The 19,177-nt window shown below is 36.7% G+C and overlaps 1 protein-coding gene across 3 annotated transcripts in view; it reads right to left on the bottom strand.

Moving 5' to 3' along the window:
* Positions 1-19,177, bottom strand: part of LOC127872886 (poly [ADP-ribose] polymerase tankyrase-like) — a 255,395-nt gene that overhangs the window by 117,148 nt on the left and 119,070 nt on the right. For all 3 annotated transcript variants that reach the window (XM_052416370.1, XM_052416369.1, XM_052416368.1), the window contains one exon: positions 15,237-15,418. In XM_052416370.1, the coding sequence (XP_052272330.1) occupies positions 15,237-15,418 (182 nt within the window). The remainder of the gene's footprint in view (positions 1-15,236; positions 15,419-19,177) is intronic.

A 19,177-nucleotide genomic window follows, 5' to 3' on the forward strand; every position in this document is an offset into this window, starting at 1 on the left:
CCCTAAACAAGGGTTATCAAGTAATCTTCGTTAAAACGGTTTTAATTATGACTTCTCGGACAAAGTAATATGTCTATGTCGTAAAGAAGACACTACCGTTAGTGAAACCACAACAAGCCCAAACATATACAAATTGTATTGTTGGCACTTCAGAAAATGAAGATAAAAAGATGACAAAGGTGGTCGGATTCCTCCAGAAAACAGCTTAGAGCAGGTCAAAAAGTGGGGTGTGATTAATAATATATGCCCACAAAACAGACTTAATTCATGCGGTCAGATCCTAAAAAGGAATGAATCCTTAGATAGAGATAAGAGTAACTTTCCTTAGTCGAGGTCTTACCCCGAGAAATAGAAGCCGCAGACACATCTCCCCCCTTTTTTAGGGAAATGAAGAGTGTCTTTTGAGAACCTCGAATGGACTTCGATTAACACTGCTGGGATAGAACTTCAAAGCCCCGATTGCCCATAGAAGTTTATCCTCATCTTCATGACTACCAGTTTAAGAAAAACTTGGAAACTTGAAGGTATTTTTAGAAGCCATATAGAGGACTTGATATTAAGCAAGGAATCCTGGCTGACACAACAAAGTGAAGAGGACATTAGATCCAACTGGAATTGGTCGTACTCAACAGAAAAAGCATGAATTTCCCTTCTCCGTATGGTAAAAGCCATAATAAGAAGGAAAACCGTCTTAAAATTATATTGGAACTGTTAATAAGCCTGATGAAAAAGGTTCATAGGAAGCTCATTAAGCATCCCAATACATGTAACACAAGCCAAAACCGCTTAAGAAGGTAAAGGAACGAAAAACATAGTGTTGACGTTCCATAGCTTTGATCAGTTCCAAAATAGGTAAGACAGCACAGAGTTTTAATGACTTACACAAAACAAAGTATACGAAAGTATAATCTTTATCCTTTGATGAAGAAAAGAACAAATTTCTTATCATCAAGAAAAAGATGAGAAAAACCTCTATGTATCTAGCAGTGATTAAGGTAATAACTATGCTCTCGATTACCCCGTCAAAAAAGAATTTCCATAGAACCTTTATACAGTTCTGATGGAATTATCCTTGCACAAGTAACAAGGATTGAAACTCTTAACAGAAAAACGTTCTTCTGTAGAGATATCTAAATAATGACCAGACATGTAGCGGCACATGTTTGGATCAGTAAAAATATGTCTCTCTGAGATATATTTGACCTGTGAAGAAGTTTCCTGAAAATAATTGTACAGGAGACGTAAAAGGTCGTAGAACCATAATCCCATGGTTCATTAAGTATATTGCATGAAATTAAGGCAAAAACTCAGTTATTCCAAAAACTCACCAAGTATGCAAGATATTCCAGTTCATGTCAAGTGGACGAATGTATAACAATCGCACACCCTGCTGGATCGATTTCTGTGAACTGCATTATTGGCGTTGTTCAGCATACCGGTATATACTGCGATCAACGATCGCATGCTCATTACTAGCGTTAGATGATAAACAACGTTCTTCGATATACTATGCATCAATTTTTGTACGCCATTGCAAAATCACTGCTGCACATGCGCAATTACATTTATTTGAACCCAACGGAAAAATAATTCTACAGAAAGAACTGCAAGACAAAACATCCAACAGGGCATTGAGACGACCTGGTATGAGTAAGACGATAGAGAAAATTTGTTGCTCTTGCAAAGAACGAATAAGTTCCTGATTTCCAGATACAAGGAGTGATAATATGATCACCTCCGTGTCTGTAAGTAAACCACGACCGATGTGTGATAGTTGAAACCATCACAAAGGAATCGTGAAAATGTGTTGTAAATGAAAAACAGCTAAAAAGAATTTTCTTTTTTCAAGATAATTAAATAATTACCAGCAATCGATAATCATCACGAAACGTCTTCCGCCATCAGTTCCGGGAAGCTAATGGGTTGCGACAATCTTCAATCCTTGACTTTGCGCAACACAAGTCTGACTAATGTACATAAAATGCAAAGTGTGTAGTGATAATGTTGTTTTTAGTGGGTTTTTTTCATGCGCATGTACGTACCTTGTGTGCTTTTTTAAAAATAATTATGCTACATGTACAGTGAATATTGATGATATATTTTTGATTATATATATGTTTTGTGTGTATGTTGAAATAATAAAATGAATTTACGATCATCTTAATTGTTTTGTTTATTATACTGTAACCTTAAGCGATTTTTACAAAGCCTTTTCTTTCTCTAGCACCGTCTTAAATGTAAATAAAGTGTTGGCGATCAGAATTTAGCACTATGAACCGAGACAGTGAAAACAAATAATACCATGGATTACTCGAAACCTGCGATTACTCGAGCATCGATGTCGGTCCCGTGCTTCCTTGAGTTATCGCAGTTTTACTGTAATTGAGAAAATCTAGATACGTTGTTCTATGTGATCGTCCCTAACCTTCTCTGCTCACATCTGTATAAGATGTAAGGAAGGTTGTGGTAGAATAAACTATATTCTTGCCAAGATCTTCTAGTCTAGACACCACTGAATAGTGGTAAATAATGACAAAAAGATGGAAATCTGTGTCATTGAAAAATCCTGAGATTAATACAATTTACTTAAAAATAAAGCTGAAACGGACTAAGAACAGACGTCTGAGCAGAAAGATCGGTGACCGGACCGGTTAATACCGACCAGTGGCCGGAACCATTAGTCAAGGATGGGTGGGGAAAGAAATCACGACAAGCCGAACTTTCCCACTTCCAACACACTTGAACATTGGTAGAACAGGAAAGTGTTTAACACTTATAAGTTTATGACCTATCTACAGTATATAGCCTCTTCTTGAACCAATAAAAGGCGCCTTTAAAATCCTGGAGAATACAGGTCGTGAAGTCATCGATTTGCCAAGTACCGAAATATGATTGACAGTGGTACCTCCGGAATCAGAGGTGTGATGGCAGAAAAAGGTGAAAACCCTAGGAGTAACCTTAAGGGGGTCCACCCTTGCCGGTAGAATGCTTGGAAGTCTTCAATTCTGACTTGATTAATCCATTTACTTCAAGACTCCTAACCGGGACGAATTCCGAAAGGAATACGACCAGTTATAGGAAGACGGCCTGTTATGGCCAGAAGTGTAATAGAAGAATAACTTTAAGATGAGGTCCCTCCAGATCCTAGCATCTTAGATCTGAGTTCAATAGCTCCCAAGCCATCTACAAGACTGTAGCCGCCATGCGGTCAATCTGATAGGAAATCCTATGTATCAGAACTCTTGTTGATTCCAGTAGCTTGAAATTATGCACTGTTGTAGGAGCAATAGAAAAGCAGAAGTCGATATGAAATGTCATCTTGCTAATCCTGCTAGTGTCACTTATGTGTCCCAACTGTTCCGTGACACTGACTGCAAAGTCTGTAGCCGACAGGTAAAGGCGGAAAAAACAATTCATCCTTTGGGTCTCGAACATATAGAGAATACTAGGTTAGCGTTGAATACAGAGAAGTTTATGTTGCGAGGCTTAGAACGCCGGAAGCGCGAGCCTTGGCGAGCGCTTTCGGTGTTCGAGCCGAGCAACATAAACTTCTCTGTATTCAACGCTAATCCTAGTATTCTATTTATCCCATTTGATTTTTTCAACGTGACATTTAACATAAATAGATCTAATAACCTTAACAATAATTTTAATTCAGTCATAAAAGCGCTTAAAATCTGACAAATGTAACCATGCGTAGTGATATACATGTATTTGTTCTGGTACGCAAAATAGTCTTTAAAAAATTCACACACAAACTGTAAAACAAGTAAAAATATCACCATATGCCTACATTCAATTTTACGCAGTATGCGAATTTTAACACATTACGACCGCGAAAAGAAGATTTTACTTTACTATAAGTCATTTTATTTTCGAAAGAAAATGATCAAAATCCAATATGGCGGCGATTGCTCCTGACAAAATGCTGTCGATGTCAACATACATGTACACCATCGACGACCTAGTTCTGGCTACCATAACTTTAAATGTCGCTTTTTATGATTTTTGACTGGCGCGACTTTGTACAGGTCTGTCAATACTAAATAAACAGTACGCTGAAGTTTCTTTAGCTATGGAAGACCTTGACAATTTTGACGAGTAAACAGACAATTGCAGCGACTGACACTTTATTTGACAAAATATACAGGGCAATAGGTTTTCCGACTTCGGACGACCAATTTAAGGACGCGCATAACGTGTTTTTATATAATGTTATGGGTATGCCGTGTGTGATCCGATGCATCAATGGCGCCCATGTTAAAATCATTTCCCCAAGAACAGGGAACGACAAAAGTACAAACAAAAATCAAAACACGTAAGAACTAGTATCTTACCTTTAATAATTCTTTAAAATCCATCTAATAATCCATTTAACTCAATAATTGACGATATTGCATCTAGGGTCTTTAATAATTCTTTTAGCATAGTTAAATAAAGACCCTTATGCCATTCTATCACTTTATTCAAATGAGTTTATGAACGCGATAAACTTTCTTCTTCGTCACACGCTACGTCATGTACTCTACATTACTGCTGTTCAAATGAACCGGAGCAGTTTATCTAATAATAGCCGTTGGTAAACTCGGTTGCATTTGCAGATTTCTGCATACAAACATAATTATGTTTAAACTTGCACAATGTTTTATATATCTATGGTAAATGCCCTTATTGTACGAGAAAATAATTTAATATATAAATACACAAAGAATGGAAAACATTCCAGTACACAACAGATAAATGAGTAAAAAATACCCGTGTACAAAATGGGACGTTCCAAATTCCAGTGTGGTGCTATTTTTACCATCTTATACTTTACACAGCTCTATGCCTAACGTGAATTAAATAGGAAAGCAAACATAGCAGATTATTCATGAACTGTGCGATATGTGTATGGCTTGTTGTACATTCTGAATATTTAAGTTAAATGTCAAAAGTATATGCTTTGGTTATAAACAATGCACATTACACGAAATAAGGAAAATGTGATCAATTGACAATTCAGATATGTCGACATACAGTACATCGAGGGCTGAACGGAAAACTGCAGTATCTCCTTCTTAATATAATATGAGTTACAACAGTCTTCCGTTCACCCCTCGACATGTAGAAAACATGTGAAGTAAGTCGCGTTTATAATAAATCGTCAAAAAAATGGGGAAAATGACGCAATAAGTTTGTCATTTTATGACGCCATCAATCAACTGATACATTATACGGATGGCGAAAAATTATGTCATATGACTAGATTTAAAGGTTGAAGGTCGTATAATTTTGAAGCTTAAGTTTTGTCGACTGTGTTTCTTATGAAAAATCATTCAGTGGTAAAGTAAATATAAATAAAAAAAATAACAAAACAAAAATCGTGTAATTTTATATTTTATTTCAACATTTCTTTTCGTGAATATGTTATATATATATATATTTCTGCAAATATAGACATTTTCTTCTAATGGGTGACCTTATAATTCGATCAATGAACACCAAACAATATCGACCAAATTTTAGCGCATATCGCATGACGTCATTTAAAAAGTAGTCCGCGCACGCGACAGGTATATTCCACAGTGTTGAATACAAGCAAGTATATTCCACAACGTGTTATACCGTCAATGTCGCGGTGAAAATGGGATAAAAATTAATAGAGGTCAAATAGTAATGTTCGACATCAATGCTAGACTCCGAGCCCGCTTCAGCCGATCTATCTGCAAGACCAGTAGTCTGCATGTAGCTGATTGAGATAGAAGTAGAAATAACAGATATAGGTATTTCATAATCTACTAGTATTAGTAGGTCATAACCAGCACCAGAATGGATAGCTGGTCAGGAAAATCAACCATAGACCAAGTCAGCGGAGATAATTTGGTAACCAACGGTCGCCAGTAGAACATCAGTATTGAAAAACACAAAATGTCATGTAGATTGTTGAATCCATAAAATATAGTATTCAATACAATGATAGCCAGGGGTATACAACTAGGTAATGTAGACGATACCCGTAATACTATAAAATTGACCGATGAAAACACAGTGGAATACCAGTGAATGGTAACTGGTGACCGAACCGGACCCGTCAATGACCGGTAACTGTAGCCAGGTGAACAGACCAGTCAAAATATGACCGGTGACGTTACCAGTTAAAGACCGAAAAATGGTGGAATCCATATGGTCTGATATCAATGTCAAGCACTGCTCGGAAAAGAAGATCGTGCCAAACATCCAATCCGATGGCGATGAGACATCACTAAAGCAGACGATGAAGATTCATTCGATAACGAAGAAGAGGAGGACGAATAGACCGATGATGATAACACGAAGAAGAGGAGGAAAAATAATCCGCTGATTATGAATGACTACTTATTCTGACCGGTGACCAGTGATCGGTGATATGACCGATGAATGGTGACCGATGTCCGGTGATCGGACCGGACCGGTATAATATAACTGCATCAGAATGGAAATATCTGGTGCAGAAGAATGACCATCCACGAAGTCATCTGATAATGTTAACCGGAAAACAACGGTAGATTAACAGTATTAATAGGCATAAAGTGTCCTTGTAGTTGTAGTGGAGAAATTAACACCTAATCCCGAAGCCTGAAAGTTAAACAAACTAGTGTTCGTATACAAATACGGCTCGGTGACTGCAACATGTGTGGATGCCATAAGAAAAACCATCACACGTGGAATGGAGACATGATATTCCTAAAGGAATAAAATGGAGAACGTCGATATGACCAGTAGGTTCATTAAGGCCTACGTGAGAAGTGGTGAAATCCCATATAAATGCGATGCCAAAATATTGTTCAGCTATACTGGAAATATTGTCTCCTACAATATTGTCTCTGAGAGCGTTGATGTGATCGCTTACGAGCGTTTCAACGCCAAGAACTGCTCAATGATGGAGAGGTATGTTCGATAACTATCCTGTTGTGCTCAATGAAGTCCGATGACGTCCTCGTTTCCTGCGATGTCGAGATCACGATCGGCTGTGCTGTCGAGATGTGGATCGGCTGCGATGAGACCGAGATCTTCTAGAATACTGTCTCCGTGAGTGACTACGTGATCGCTTACGAGAGCCGCGATGATGAGAACTGCTCGACGAAAAAGAGTGTGTCCGATGTCTACTCCTTGATGAAGACGATGCATTCGACGACAAATAGGAGGAAGAAGAATAATCCAATGATGAAGACCGAGTTCTTCTTCTTGATTGGTGACTGGTGTTATCGATGGCAGGCCTAACTGATGACTGTTGACCGGTGACTAGACCGGACCGTTGTTCAATGACCGGACCATTGACCGGACCGGTGATCAATGACCGGACCGGTGACATGACCGGACCGGTGATCAATGACCGGACCGGTGACAGGACCGGACCGGTGACATGACCGGTGACCGGTCATATCATGACCGGACCGGCCGGTCAGACGTCGCTCAATGCAGAGCCAAAGGTCCGTGATCAACGTCCCCCGTGACGTACCAGTCATATCATGACCAGTGTTGTCACCGGATAATGACCGTATGGCGGATGCCAAATGGTCCAGCATTGGTCGATGTCCTTGACCAATGCCATCGGGCAAAGACCGGCTGACGGGTGTCGCCATATGGTCTGATGTTGACCGACTGTCTAAGAGACTTGGCATAGTACGGTCGCCATCGTGCCCGATACCCGGTGACTGATACTGCAACTTGTCATCCATGGTCTGCGAAGTCACCGGGTATTTATCCACTCTTGTTTCTGCGACCATCATGTAATCGAATATATGAAAAACAAGAGCAAAACATATTCAACCATAAACTGGTCACAGACCAGATTATCATACGGCACATAAAATCATTATTTGACCATAATGAAAATTATAATAATACTGCCATAGATCATAAATTAAACAAAAGTTTAATTCAAAACAGATGAAAAATAAAATGACAATCAATTAGATTGTCATACGGAACGTTAAAATCATTATTGCACACAATGGCAAATGATAAACAATCTGTCAAAAGAAGAACACGCTTTGCACGATCTCGTAACACATTAGAAGAACATGCTTTGCACGTTCTAGCAATGTATTAGAAGAGCACGTTTTGCACGTGGTCGTTCGCGCCTGAAAACACCCAGGATGGTAGAAATAAACCATTGTTCGATAAAAACAAGCATGGCTTACCTTTACAAATGAAACAAAATCCATTAAATCCACATAAATTAATCTGAATGAGAAATAAAAAGATAAATAACACAATTTATCTATTCAAAACCCCAATCAACGAAGTGAAATAAATAAAAAAACAATTTTCAATTCAGAGCCGTAAAAGACACGTATACACCTGGTTGATCCAGAAAGAATATTGAGGGTTGGTTACCGATTTTTGGCTAGGCTGCATTGCACTATGTTTAACCTGGCCTGAATTACGGTATTGAGGTGTCGGATTCCCAGTTAAACTTCCGGATGAGTTAATTCCCCTTGGAAAGGAGAAGCATGAGATAGCAGGTCAGTGTTTATGACATTAAAATAAAGTTAACTCATAAACAAGAGGCCCCAAAGGGTCCTGGGTCGCTCACCTGAGAGACTTAGATGGAAAGAAACAAAGATTAAAACTCTTCAGCAAATATTTTAAGTTATTAGTATGACAAGACTGACTTTAAAAATAAGGTGTTCCAAAGTATTCACAATAGGCCTATATAGAAAATTACCCCACCCACCCTGGTGGCCATGTTTTTAATACCCAGATTAAAAAAAAATATATATATAAGGAAAATGCTTTTTACAATCATATAGAGAAAACTGCCCCATCCCCTGGCGGCAATATTTTTCCACTGATCCAGACCATTTTCAAACTCATCCGACATATCAATAAAACCAATGTTTTGATCAAGTTTCATGATGATTGGCCAAAAAATGTGACTTTTAGAGTGTTCACAGGCTCTTTCAGTATCTAAATATAAGGAAAATGACCCCCCGCCCCCCCCCCCCCCCCCCGGCGGTCATGTTACTAGATGGATCAAAACCATTTTTGAACTCAACCGTCGTATCCAGGAAACAAGGGTTGTTAACGTTGTTTTGTGAAAAGAAAAGGTTTGCTGTTACGGCAGATATATACATATATGCGTTATCAGTAGTTTTGTGTGTGTGTGTTTAATTTTTTTTAAATAGACATTTGTTACCCGTTGCGACAAAGCTATTATTTTGGATAAAAGTAATATGAGGACAGTAATTTAATAATGAGCATCAGCAAAAGAAAATTAAATATATTTTTCAACAAATTGTTTTCTAAATTTGAGGTCATGAGATAAGCATCTCAGCATCTTATAGGGGATGACTGTTTACAATCTGTTTAGCAAGAACACTTTTAGATACTGAAAACAACCGTATTTGTTCAAGAGATTGTGTTTTTGTAAAATAGTTTTTGCATAATTAAATAAAATATGTTGAATTGTTATCATATATCAAAGTCAGTTATAAACAAGAGCACCGCCTTGCGGTTGCAGACCGCTCATCTATTTTCTTTTTAAAGGTGAAGGAACTCTCATTTTCAATCACAAAGGAGGGAGGGGTGGAGTGAAGAGGGGTGTATAGTGTGGGGTGTGGACATTTATAACATTATCTTCCAAAAATGCAAAAAAAAAATGCAAATTGGACGGTATTTCAAACATAAAATAATAAAAATTAATATTTGTGTTTTTTTAACCGTTTCAAAAAAAAAAAAAATTGAGGGGGGGGGGGGGTTTAGTGTGAGGGTGTGGTAAGTTATGGCAATTTTAGCAAAATTTAATAATTTGACCTTGAGAGTCAAGGTCATTCAGAGGTCAAGGTAAAATTCAACTTGCCAGGTACAGTAACCTCATGATAGCAGGAAAGTATTTGAAGTTTGAAAGCAATAGCCTTGATACTTTAGAAGTAAAGTGGATCTAAACACAAAATTTAACCATATATTTAAAGTTACTAAGACAAAAAAGGGCCATAATTCCGTAAATATGACAACCAGAGTTATGCAACTTGTCCTTTTACTGTACCCTTATGATAGTTTGCGAATGTTCCAAGTATGAAAGCAATATCTATGATACTTTAGGGGTAAAGTGGACCAAAACACAAAACTTAACCAAATTTTCAATTTTCTAAGTATAAAGGGCTCATAATTCCGTCCAAATGCCAGAGTTACATAACTTTGCCTGCACAGTCCCCTTATGATAGTTAATACCGTATTTTTCGGGTTATATGTCGCACCGGAATGTAAGACGCATCTCTTTTTTTTTTACATTATTTTTTTTTTGTCCATACATAAGACGCTTCGGCGTAAACGACGCACATTAATCATCATTAAATATTCCTAAAAATGCAGTCACACATGTTTATCCATTAAATGTTTAATCCTCTTTCGTGTTTCATTTCAGATAGAAAATTCTTCTTAAAAACGATGCTGGCATTTGTTCTCTCACATGCTCATTGTATTTATATTTTTTTTTTCCATTAAATTTATTTGAACGTATTAATTTAAACAAAAATGTCATTCAGAACAATGTATTACCGGTAATATTTGACCCTATCCGCAAGCCTTTGCATTCGCACATTTGTATCTGTTTAGTCAAAACATCGCAGTGTAAACACTGCTGATCATGTTTTCACAATTACCAAAATTAAATCTAGTCTAGACCAGATTTTCCTGTAAATCAGTACACAGAACATTTTCTGTTTCAATAATAAACTACCTAAATGAGCGTAACGTCAAAGATACAGCATTCTCTTCGCTACACAGTTTTTCTTCAACAGCGCTAATTTTTCGCGCGCTTTCTAACAGAACAAAGAAAAGTACATGAGCTATAGATGTGACTAGCGTAAACGTGGCGTTAGCAATAAAATTGGAAATACAAATTTAAATAAGCGCATTTGATAATACAACAAAACAAAATAAAAAACAATTATTATGTAATAAACTGCATTAAGGCTATAAATGCAGCATTTGCTGTTTCATAAAAAATAAATGTACAATTTTATTAAAATAGGATAGCGATGTTTGTTTGTTTTAATGTGTATTGTTTGCAAAACTTTTGTAGCATAAAGTATACCGGCATTCGCAAATTGGTAACACGAGCATTTTTATGATGAATATTAAAATGAGGCCTGTTATGAGAAGGGCTAATATTCTTATCGTGATAATCTTAATACAAGTGTGCAGACATGTGGTGTACCAGGCTTACCAATAAACGCTTTTAATCCACACTGGGGACGTCTCCCATGGAGAGATTATGTTCGTTCATCTATCGCAGATGGTTAAAGGGTATTTGAGATCTCAGGTTTGCAGACATGTGGTATCGCAGGCATACCAATTAACGCTTGTAATGCACACTGGGGACATCGCTGACGGATTCTCCGATGTCGACGACCATGGCGAATAAATGATGTGAATTTTTATTGTGCCGTATCTGATTGTACACTTATTGTTGTATACTCTGCTTCTCATTGATATTGTGTTTGTTTGTTGTACTTTGTTACTTATTGTTTCAAATTGTTGTAAAAATCGTAAGGTTAGCTCGTAAAATAAATTTAGCAGACGACTATTTTTTTTGTTGCGTTGTTTTATTTACGTTACGGTACTGTATAGTACCCCAATAGTATCGTTAGTAGTGTGTAACCGACTATGTGTAAAATAAAATTGTTTTACAAAAACAGCAAACAAATTACCGGCAATTGTTATCAAACTCGCGGATTTATGCAATTCTGACTTAAAAATTTGACATTCTGACTTTGGAAAAATCGATTTTGTACATACATAAGACGCTCCGGGGCATACGACGCATGTTACTTTTGCTTGTAAAAAAGTCGCGACTTGTATCCCGAAAATAACGGTAAGTGTTGCAAGTATGAAAGCAATAGCTTTGATACTGTAGGAATAAAGTGGACCTAAACACAAAACTTAACCAAATTTTCAATTTTCTAAGTATAAAAAGGGCACATAATTCTGTCAAAATGCCAGTCAGAGTTACATTACTTTGCCTGCACAGTCCCCTTATGATAGTTAGTAAGTGTTGCAAGTATGAAAGCAATAGCTTTGATACTTAAGGAATAAAATGGACCTAAACACAAAACTTAACCAAAATTTTCAATTTTCTAAGTATAAAAAGGGCACATAATTCTGTCAAAATGCACGCCAGAGTTATCTAACTTTGCCTGCCCAGTCCCCTCATGATAGTTAGTAAGTGTACCAAGTTTGAATGCAATAGCATTGATACTTTCTGAGACAAGTGGACCCAAACGCAAAACTTAACCGGACACCGACGCCAACGCCAAGGTGATGACAATAGCTCATAATTTTTTTTCAAAAAATAGATGAGCTAATAAGTAAATGAGTATGAGAATATGTACAGCTACTAGAAATTCAATATTGATCTTCTTTTATAGTACGAAACATCACTTGATCTTTCTTATAGTTATAAATGTGTGCAAATATAGAAGTAAACACACACAAGACATTTGAAAATGTATCATATCAAAACAACTATCAAACTATTTGTACTTTCAATGCACAAAAAATCTGTAGCATAAATACATTATTTTTGCAAAAACAAATGCCAATCAACTTTTCTTCAAACAGCTGTTTCTGCTTCTTAAAAGATGTGATAAGTTGTTTTTTTACTACCAAATTGTTCACATTTTTGACATTTTTTTTTTAAACAACTGGAACAATTTTAGGACTCACCTTGCATTGATATTTCCAATTGAAACAACAATTAGACCTGCTAAAATCACAAATCTTTCATAATCACACACAAACATCTGCCTAACTGAAAATTGTAGGGGTAAAACATTTCAAGTTGTAATGTCTTATCTGTCTTATGGTTTCCATCTGACATCAACACAAAGGTCTTTGATGAAAGTGCCCAGTTAATTGGGGTCAATTTCCAGGAGTGCTACACAATTACCACATGGCAACAATGCAAGCACAGGTGTAAATGAGTTTTATAGAGAGTAGCCTACGATAAGTGAATGAAAAGTCAAATAAGTTTCATATGTAACATTTCTTGTTGTTTTATTGGTTTTACCACTATGTTAAATTTTTGCAAAGATATAGATAACAATCATAAGTAATGGCAATAAGTAATTTGAGTAATGCAATAATTATAATTAGATATTTGGGTTGTGGTTAATGTTTCTGAATCCATTACCAGTATCATCATAATCATCATAATCATCATAATCATCATCATCATCATTGTGCACCAACATCCGCATAACAACTAGAGTGGTAACATGGTTTTAATATAAGCATATTATGAAAATTGCCGCTACCCTGGCGGCCATGTTTTTCAACAAACTGTAACCATTTTCGAACTTAGCCAAGCTATCAATACAACAAATCTTCAGACCAAGTTCCATGCAGATTGGGCTATAAATGTTGCTTCTAGAGTGTTAACAAGGTTTCACAATAGCCACATAAGCAAAGCTGCCCTGCCCCCTGGCGGCCATATTTTTCAACAGACCAAAACCATTTTCAAACTCGGCCTAGCTATCATAAAAACAAATGTTCAGACCAAGTTTCATGAAGATTGGACAATAAATGTGACTCCTAGAGTGTTAAGAAGGTTTAAGTATAGCCATATAAGCAAAACTGCCCTGCCCCCTGGCGGCCATGTTTTTTTACCGATCCAAACCATTTTCAAACTCAACCGTTGTATCCAAGAAACAAATGTTTTGACCAAATTTCATGAATATTGGACCAAAAATGTGACTTTTAGAGCGTTCACATGTTTTCACCATATACATATAGAGAAAACTGCCCCGCCCCCTGGCAACCATGTTTTTACACCGATCTGGACCATTTTCGAACTCGTCCGAGATATCAATGAAACCAATGTTTTGACCAAGTTTCATGATGATTGGGCAAAAATTGTGACTTCTAGAGTGTTCACAAGGTTTCTCCACAGCCATATAAGGAATACTGCCTTGCCCCCTGGCGGCCATGTTTTTCAATGGACCGAATCCATTTTTGAACTCAACCAACATATCATTATGACAAACATTTTGATAAAGTTACATGAAGATTGGGCATCAAATGTGACCTCTACAGTGTTCACAAGGTTTTTCTTTTTTTTTACCTAGTTTTTGACCCAGCATGACCCAGTTTCGAACTCTATCAAGGCATCATCGGGACAAATGTTCTGACCAAGTTTCATGAAAATCGGACAATAAATGTGGCCTCTAGAGTGTTCACAAGGCAAATGTTGAGGACGGACGCACAATGGACAAAAGGTGATCACAAAAGCTCACCATGAGCACATCGTGTTCAGGTGAGCTAAAAATCAGTGTTCCTCATAGCAACAGCCAAAATTTCAAAGCTAGATGTGATATGGTAACATATTTGTAAAGAGATACAAAATGCTGTTTTTAATTTTTTATGCAACAATATATTTGATGTGAATATTCTGCTACAATATCTGAACATTTAAGAGCAAACGACTGGCTTCAAGCAGCGTCAGATGCACAATGTATTCATGAAAACTATGTCGTGCTTCCGACGCTGCCTGAAGCTAATCTCGCATTTGATCGTAAATGTTCAAATATCGTTGCCAGAAATTTACATGGAATATATTGTCAAAAAAAATAAAATAAAAACATTTTTTTTGCATTGCTTTAAATCTATGTTACTAGACCATAATCTAGGTTGAAATTTCAGCTAATGCATAAGGAAACCTGATTTCTAATGTGTTAACTTTATTTTTCAAAATATTATACGAAATATTCCTTGATTTTGAGTGTTTATAGGCTTTTAAAGAAGCCACTTCTTAGAGAAAATTCCAGTTTAGGTATAAAGAGTCGTCTCTAATAAGTCTGTGCAGAATGCACAGGTTAATCTGGGATAAAACTTTAAGCAGCTGCATTAAGCCCAACTTTCCTATAAACAGGCTCATTTAGTTTTAATTTATCAGGCTCATTTAGTTGTAATTTATAAGTATTAAGATGGTTTAGAATTAATACTCAACATTAATAGTTGAAAAAAAAGCTTAAAGAAATGTGCTTATCTGATGAAACCAAGTAAAATTTCTACATTATGATCTATTATGATCTTGAAATGGAAATTCACAATTCTGATTTCACACGAAAATATTTCTGATATATATAACATACATTCAATGATCATGATTCAGTTTAAAGAAGGTTCTGAACCTTTTTTCTATTCACCTGAAATTGGTGCACACATGCTTGAATTGTTCCATCCGTACTGTAAATGCCCTAATTCCTTACCAAGACATCGAGAGCAGTCTTGTTCCTATCCTCAACAGCGATCACTAGAGGTGTTTTGTTGTCCATGTTTTGGTGCTCTGTGTTGGGCCCATGCTTACACAAGATCTTGAGACCGGCGCAGTCTAACTCCGCCGCGACCTCGTGACCTACATGCAGCAGCAGGTGCAGGGGAGAGCACTTACCTGCAGGGGAGAGAACAACCCACTTATATGATAAGGAAAATAGCATGATTTCAAACAAGAATAAAATAAGAACAAAATAAGCTTCAATGCTTTAGGCTATCTTTTGACCATTTTGAGAAAATACCTTGTGTTGAACTAACATTCAATTTGCCTCGCAATTAGTTTTTATACACGCACAAGAAACATAAGGATGGATTATTCTGCAATAAGTCATGGCCGAAGCCTGTTCAGAAAAATGCAAGATATTATATCAAAGATCTAGCAAATATCTGTTCTGAACTTATAACAACAGCATAATGCAGCACAGTAAAACCATGTTAATAGTACTATTTACATACTTAATTTCACAAGAATATTTATAATTGGTTAATGATGCATTTTATTTGCATTTATTTGCACATAATTTCCACTATAAATAACAATACATTGATTTTCACTCTATATTTATGAATAATGCCCACATAATTTTGATTCACTTTCTTGCATTGATACAAATTTTCTTAAAGTAAAATTCATTTAAATTATTAAATACTTACCTGTTATCTCTAGCTTACCCCTTTCCAAGGGAGTTATTTCATCCGGAAAATATTCAAGCGCTGGGAATCGTCCACCTCTTTAAAGAATCCAAATCAGGTTAAACATAGTACCAGTCATTGAAATTCAGATTTAAATCTACAAGCAAGTCGGGCTAGTACTATGGAAATTTGAACAAGCCGAGTCAGATTTTACTAGCCCAAACATTTTTGTTAAAAATGCAGATAAACATAACATAAAACATCCAAAGAAGCATTCATTTATTCAATCTTTAGAATACAATACAAATCTCTTATTAATTTCATCCTCATCCAAGTAAGCTTCCTCGTCATCTGAGCAAGCCTCTTTTGGATCCTGAAATAAGAAGAAATTAATTTCACACACGGATTTCAATCAGATCACAATTTTAAATATATACATAAAGTTTTGGTAAAAAATTAGCAGAAATGTATCCCATATATCCATGTGAAAGAGAGAGCAAACCTGAACCACCAGAAAATATATATGCAATTAAGTGTCAGGTTATTTTACAAAAAGCCAGTTGACAAATGCATCAATTACAGTTACCTCAACTTTGCATTCCTCAACGATGTACTTAAATGACAACTGTTCGGCCATTACTCTCTGTGTCCTGAACGCAACGCAAAACATTTATTTTACATAATAGTAATCCGGGAACCACAAAACCATGCGCTTTATGCACAGTAATCCAATTATCGGCCGATTGCCCAGAACGTGTGCGCAGTGTGTTAAAACATAAGTGGCTGTTGATTTAAGCGGCTCAAAACTTTGTTTACAAATATTGAAAATGAAGGTGGAACTCGTTTTCTGTTTAATGAATTGTACAAGCACGTCGGGCTTGTAATATTGGATTTCCTACAAGCCCGAAAGAAAAAAAACTAGTTTTTTGCTGTCGGACTAGTGAGAATTTCGACGACTGCAGTACAATGCAACCTAACAGGAAAACCACAAGAACCACAACTCATCTTTCCTTTACGCAAACATAAAAAGGCGATGAGTGGGGTGGGAGGTGGGACTTACCGATAACAGGTAAGTATTTAATAATTAAAATGAATTTTACTTTAAGAAAATTTGTTTTAATATCATAAATACGTTACCTGTTATCTCTAGCTGATTTTGCAGCTGCGGCGGGAAGGTTCGCATATTTTTCGGCGTTAGCTGAATAAGCCAGCTTTTCACCCTGACTTGACCTTTGTAAGTGTCCAATAATACTCAAATAAAATTTCCCTCGGCTAGGTACGAATGAATACACTTCATTTATTCCATTGGCTGATTTGAGTATAACACCATAACATTGGAAACATATCCGCGTCTTTGTAACACTGTTTTACTGCATGAAACAATTTTATCTCTAATGAAAAGGCTCAATAGATACAACAGTTTTACAATCAATTTTCGACATAAATACAGTTTGTGCGTTCACCTTTTATTTTCAGAGAATTACCAGCGCAAAAGCGTTTATACTAGTAGCTATGTTGTCATATTTAGTACTTACTTGCATTGCATTTAAACCCGCGAGGTTTCGGGTCAACTCCCGGCCATTTGTGAAAGTCAGAGTTTATATACAGTTCATCACCGGAGTTCGCAGAAGGGGTTGCGATCATTGTGTTACACCGGTCTTACTGACAATAACGTACTGACTGTAATGCATTGCATTCCAATCCGCAAGGTATCAAGGTCAGTTTGCGGTCAGTTGCAGAAATCTTTATATAAACGCCGTCTCGTAAACTTTGTGCACTTGAAGTCTGTTTTGATCAGAAAGATACTAAATAAAGATATTCGGCGATATTATTGTGGTATGTCAATCATCGATTTTTAATATGGTTTTAACATTTGCATGATAAGGACCAATTTTGATAAAAATAATTAGAAATATTTATCCATTTAGACCAGTTTATTAAGCATGAGCACAATAATTCACTATACTATAATTATGCAATTAAATAAGATTCGAGTATTGCCGGCTGACCTATATGCAATCGTTTATTTTCATGTTTCTTGTGTTTTTCTATTCTGTAAATATAGATATCTGAGTAATAATATCACATAAAGCAAAATAAGCCACGAAATCTGGCGCAACACCCCGTAATTGATTTGCTTATGATGTAGCTAAGAACTGCGCAGAAAAAAGGCATCCGCTACTTTTTATCTCATAGAGATAACTTTTGATCGTTCATAAACATCGACCACAATCAACGCCGTATATCTTTTTAAAAGATATTTCTTGTTTCCCATCACAGCAGAACACATATAGAGGGTTTACAGCCAGAGATAGTAGAATCACGTCCTCTTATAATCTTTGTTAGTACAGTATAGTACTTAATTCTCGATGGCACCAGTGTACTTACGCCATAGAAGAAACTACAGTTTGAGCCACTACAAGAGGACCCAACTTATACAAATTGTCTTGTTGGCACTCAAAAGAACGAAGATAAAAAGAGGAGAAGGTGGTCGGATTCCTCCAGAAAGCAGCTTGAAGCACTTCAGATAGTGGGGTCTGATTAATATAAGCCCACGAAGCCGAAAGAGTTCTTAATTCATGCGGTCTTATCTTAAACAGGGATAAATCCCTCGATGAAAGAGAAGAATAAGCTTTCCTTATAGTCGAGGCTATCCAACGAGAAATAGTAGCCGCAGACACATCGCCCCCCTTTTAATGGAATGAAAAGTCTCTTGCGAGAACCTCGAATAGACTTTACCTTTTTAAGGTAGAACTTCAAAGCCCTGACTGGGCAAAGGAGTCTATCATCATCTTCATGTCCACAAGTTCTAGATAGACTTGGAACTTTGAAGGGTTTGGAAGCCATAGAGGGGAGTTGATTTTTAGCAAGGAATCCTGACTGACATAACAATTAACGGATCCATCAGAAGAGTCAAAACGAAGATGACTATCCTCGATAGAAAGAGCATGAATTTCACTTCTCCGTTTGGCTGAAGCCATAGTAAGAAGGAAAACGGTCTTCCATGTTATGAATTGTAATGAAGCCTGATCAAGAGGTTCATAGGGAGCCTTAATAAGCGAACCTAGCACACAAGCCCAAATCCCATTTAGGAGCAAGTGTACGAGATACAGGACGACTAAGTTCCATAGCTCGAACAAGTTCTGAAATAGCTGGATCAGCACAGACTTGTGACGACTTAGTGAAAGCCAATGTATGCGAAATCATATATCTGTATCCTTTGATGGAACTAAGAGAAAGTTTC

Source organism: Dreissena polymorpha, chromosome 3 (genome assembly GCF_020536995.1).
Source record: "Dreissena polymorpha isolate Duluth1 chromosome 3, UMN_Dpol_1.0, whole genome shotgun sequence".
NCBI lineage: Eukaryota > Metazoa > Mollusca > Bivalvia > Myida > Dreissenidae > Dreissena > Dreissena polymorpha.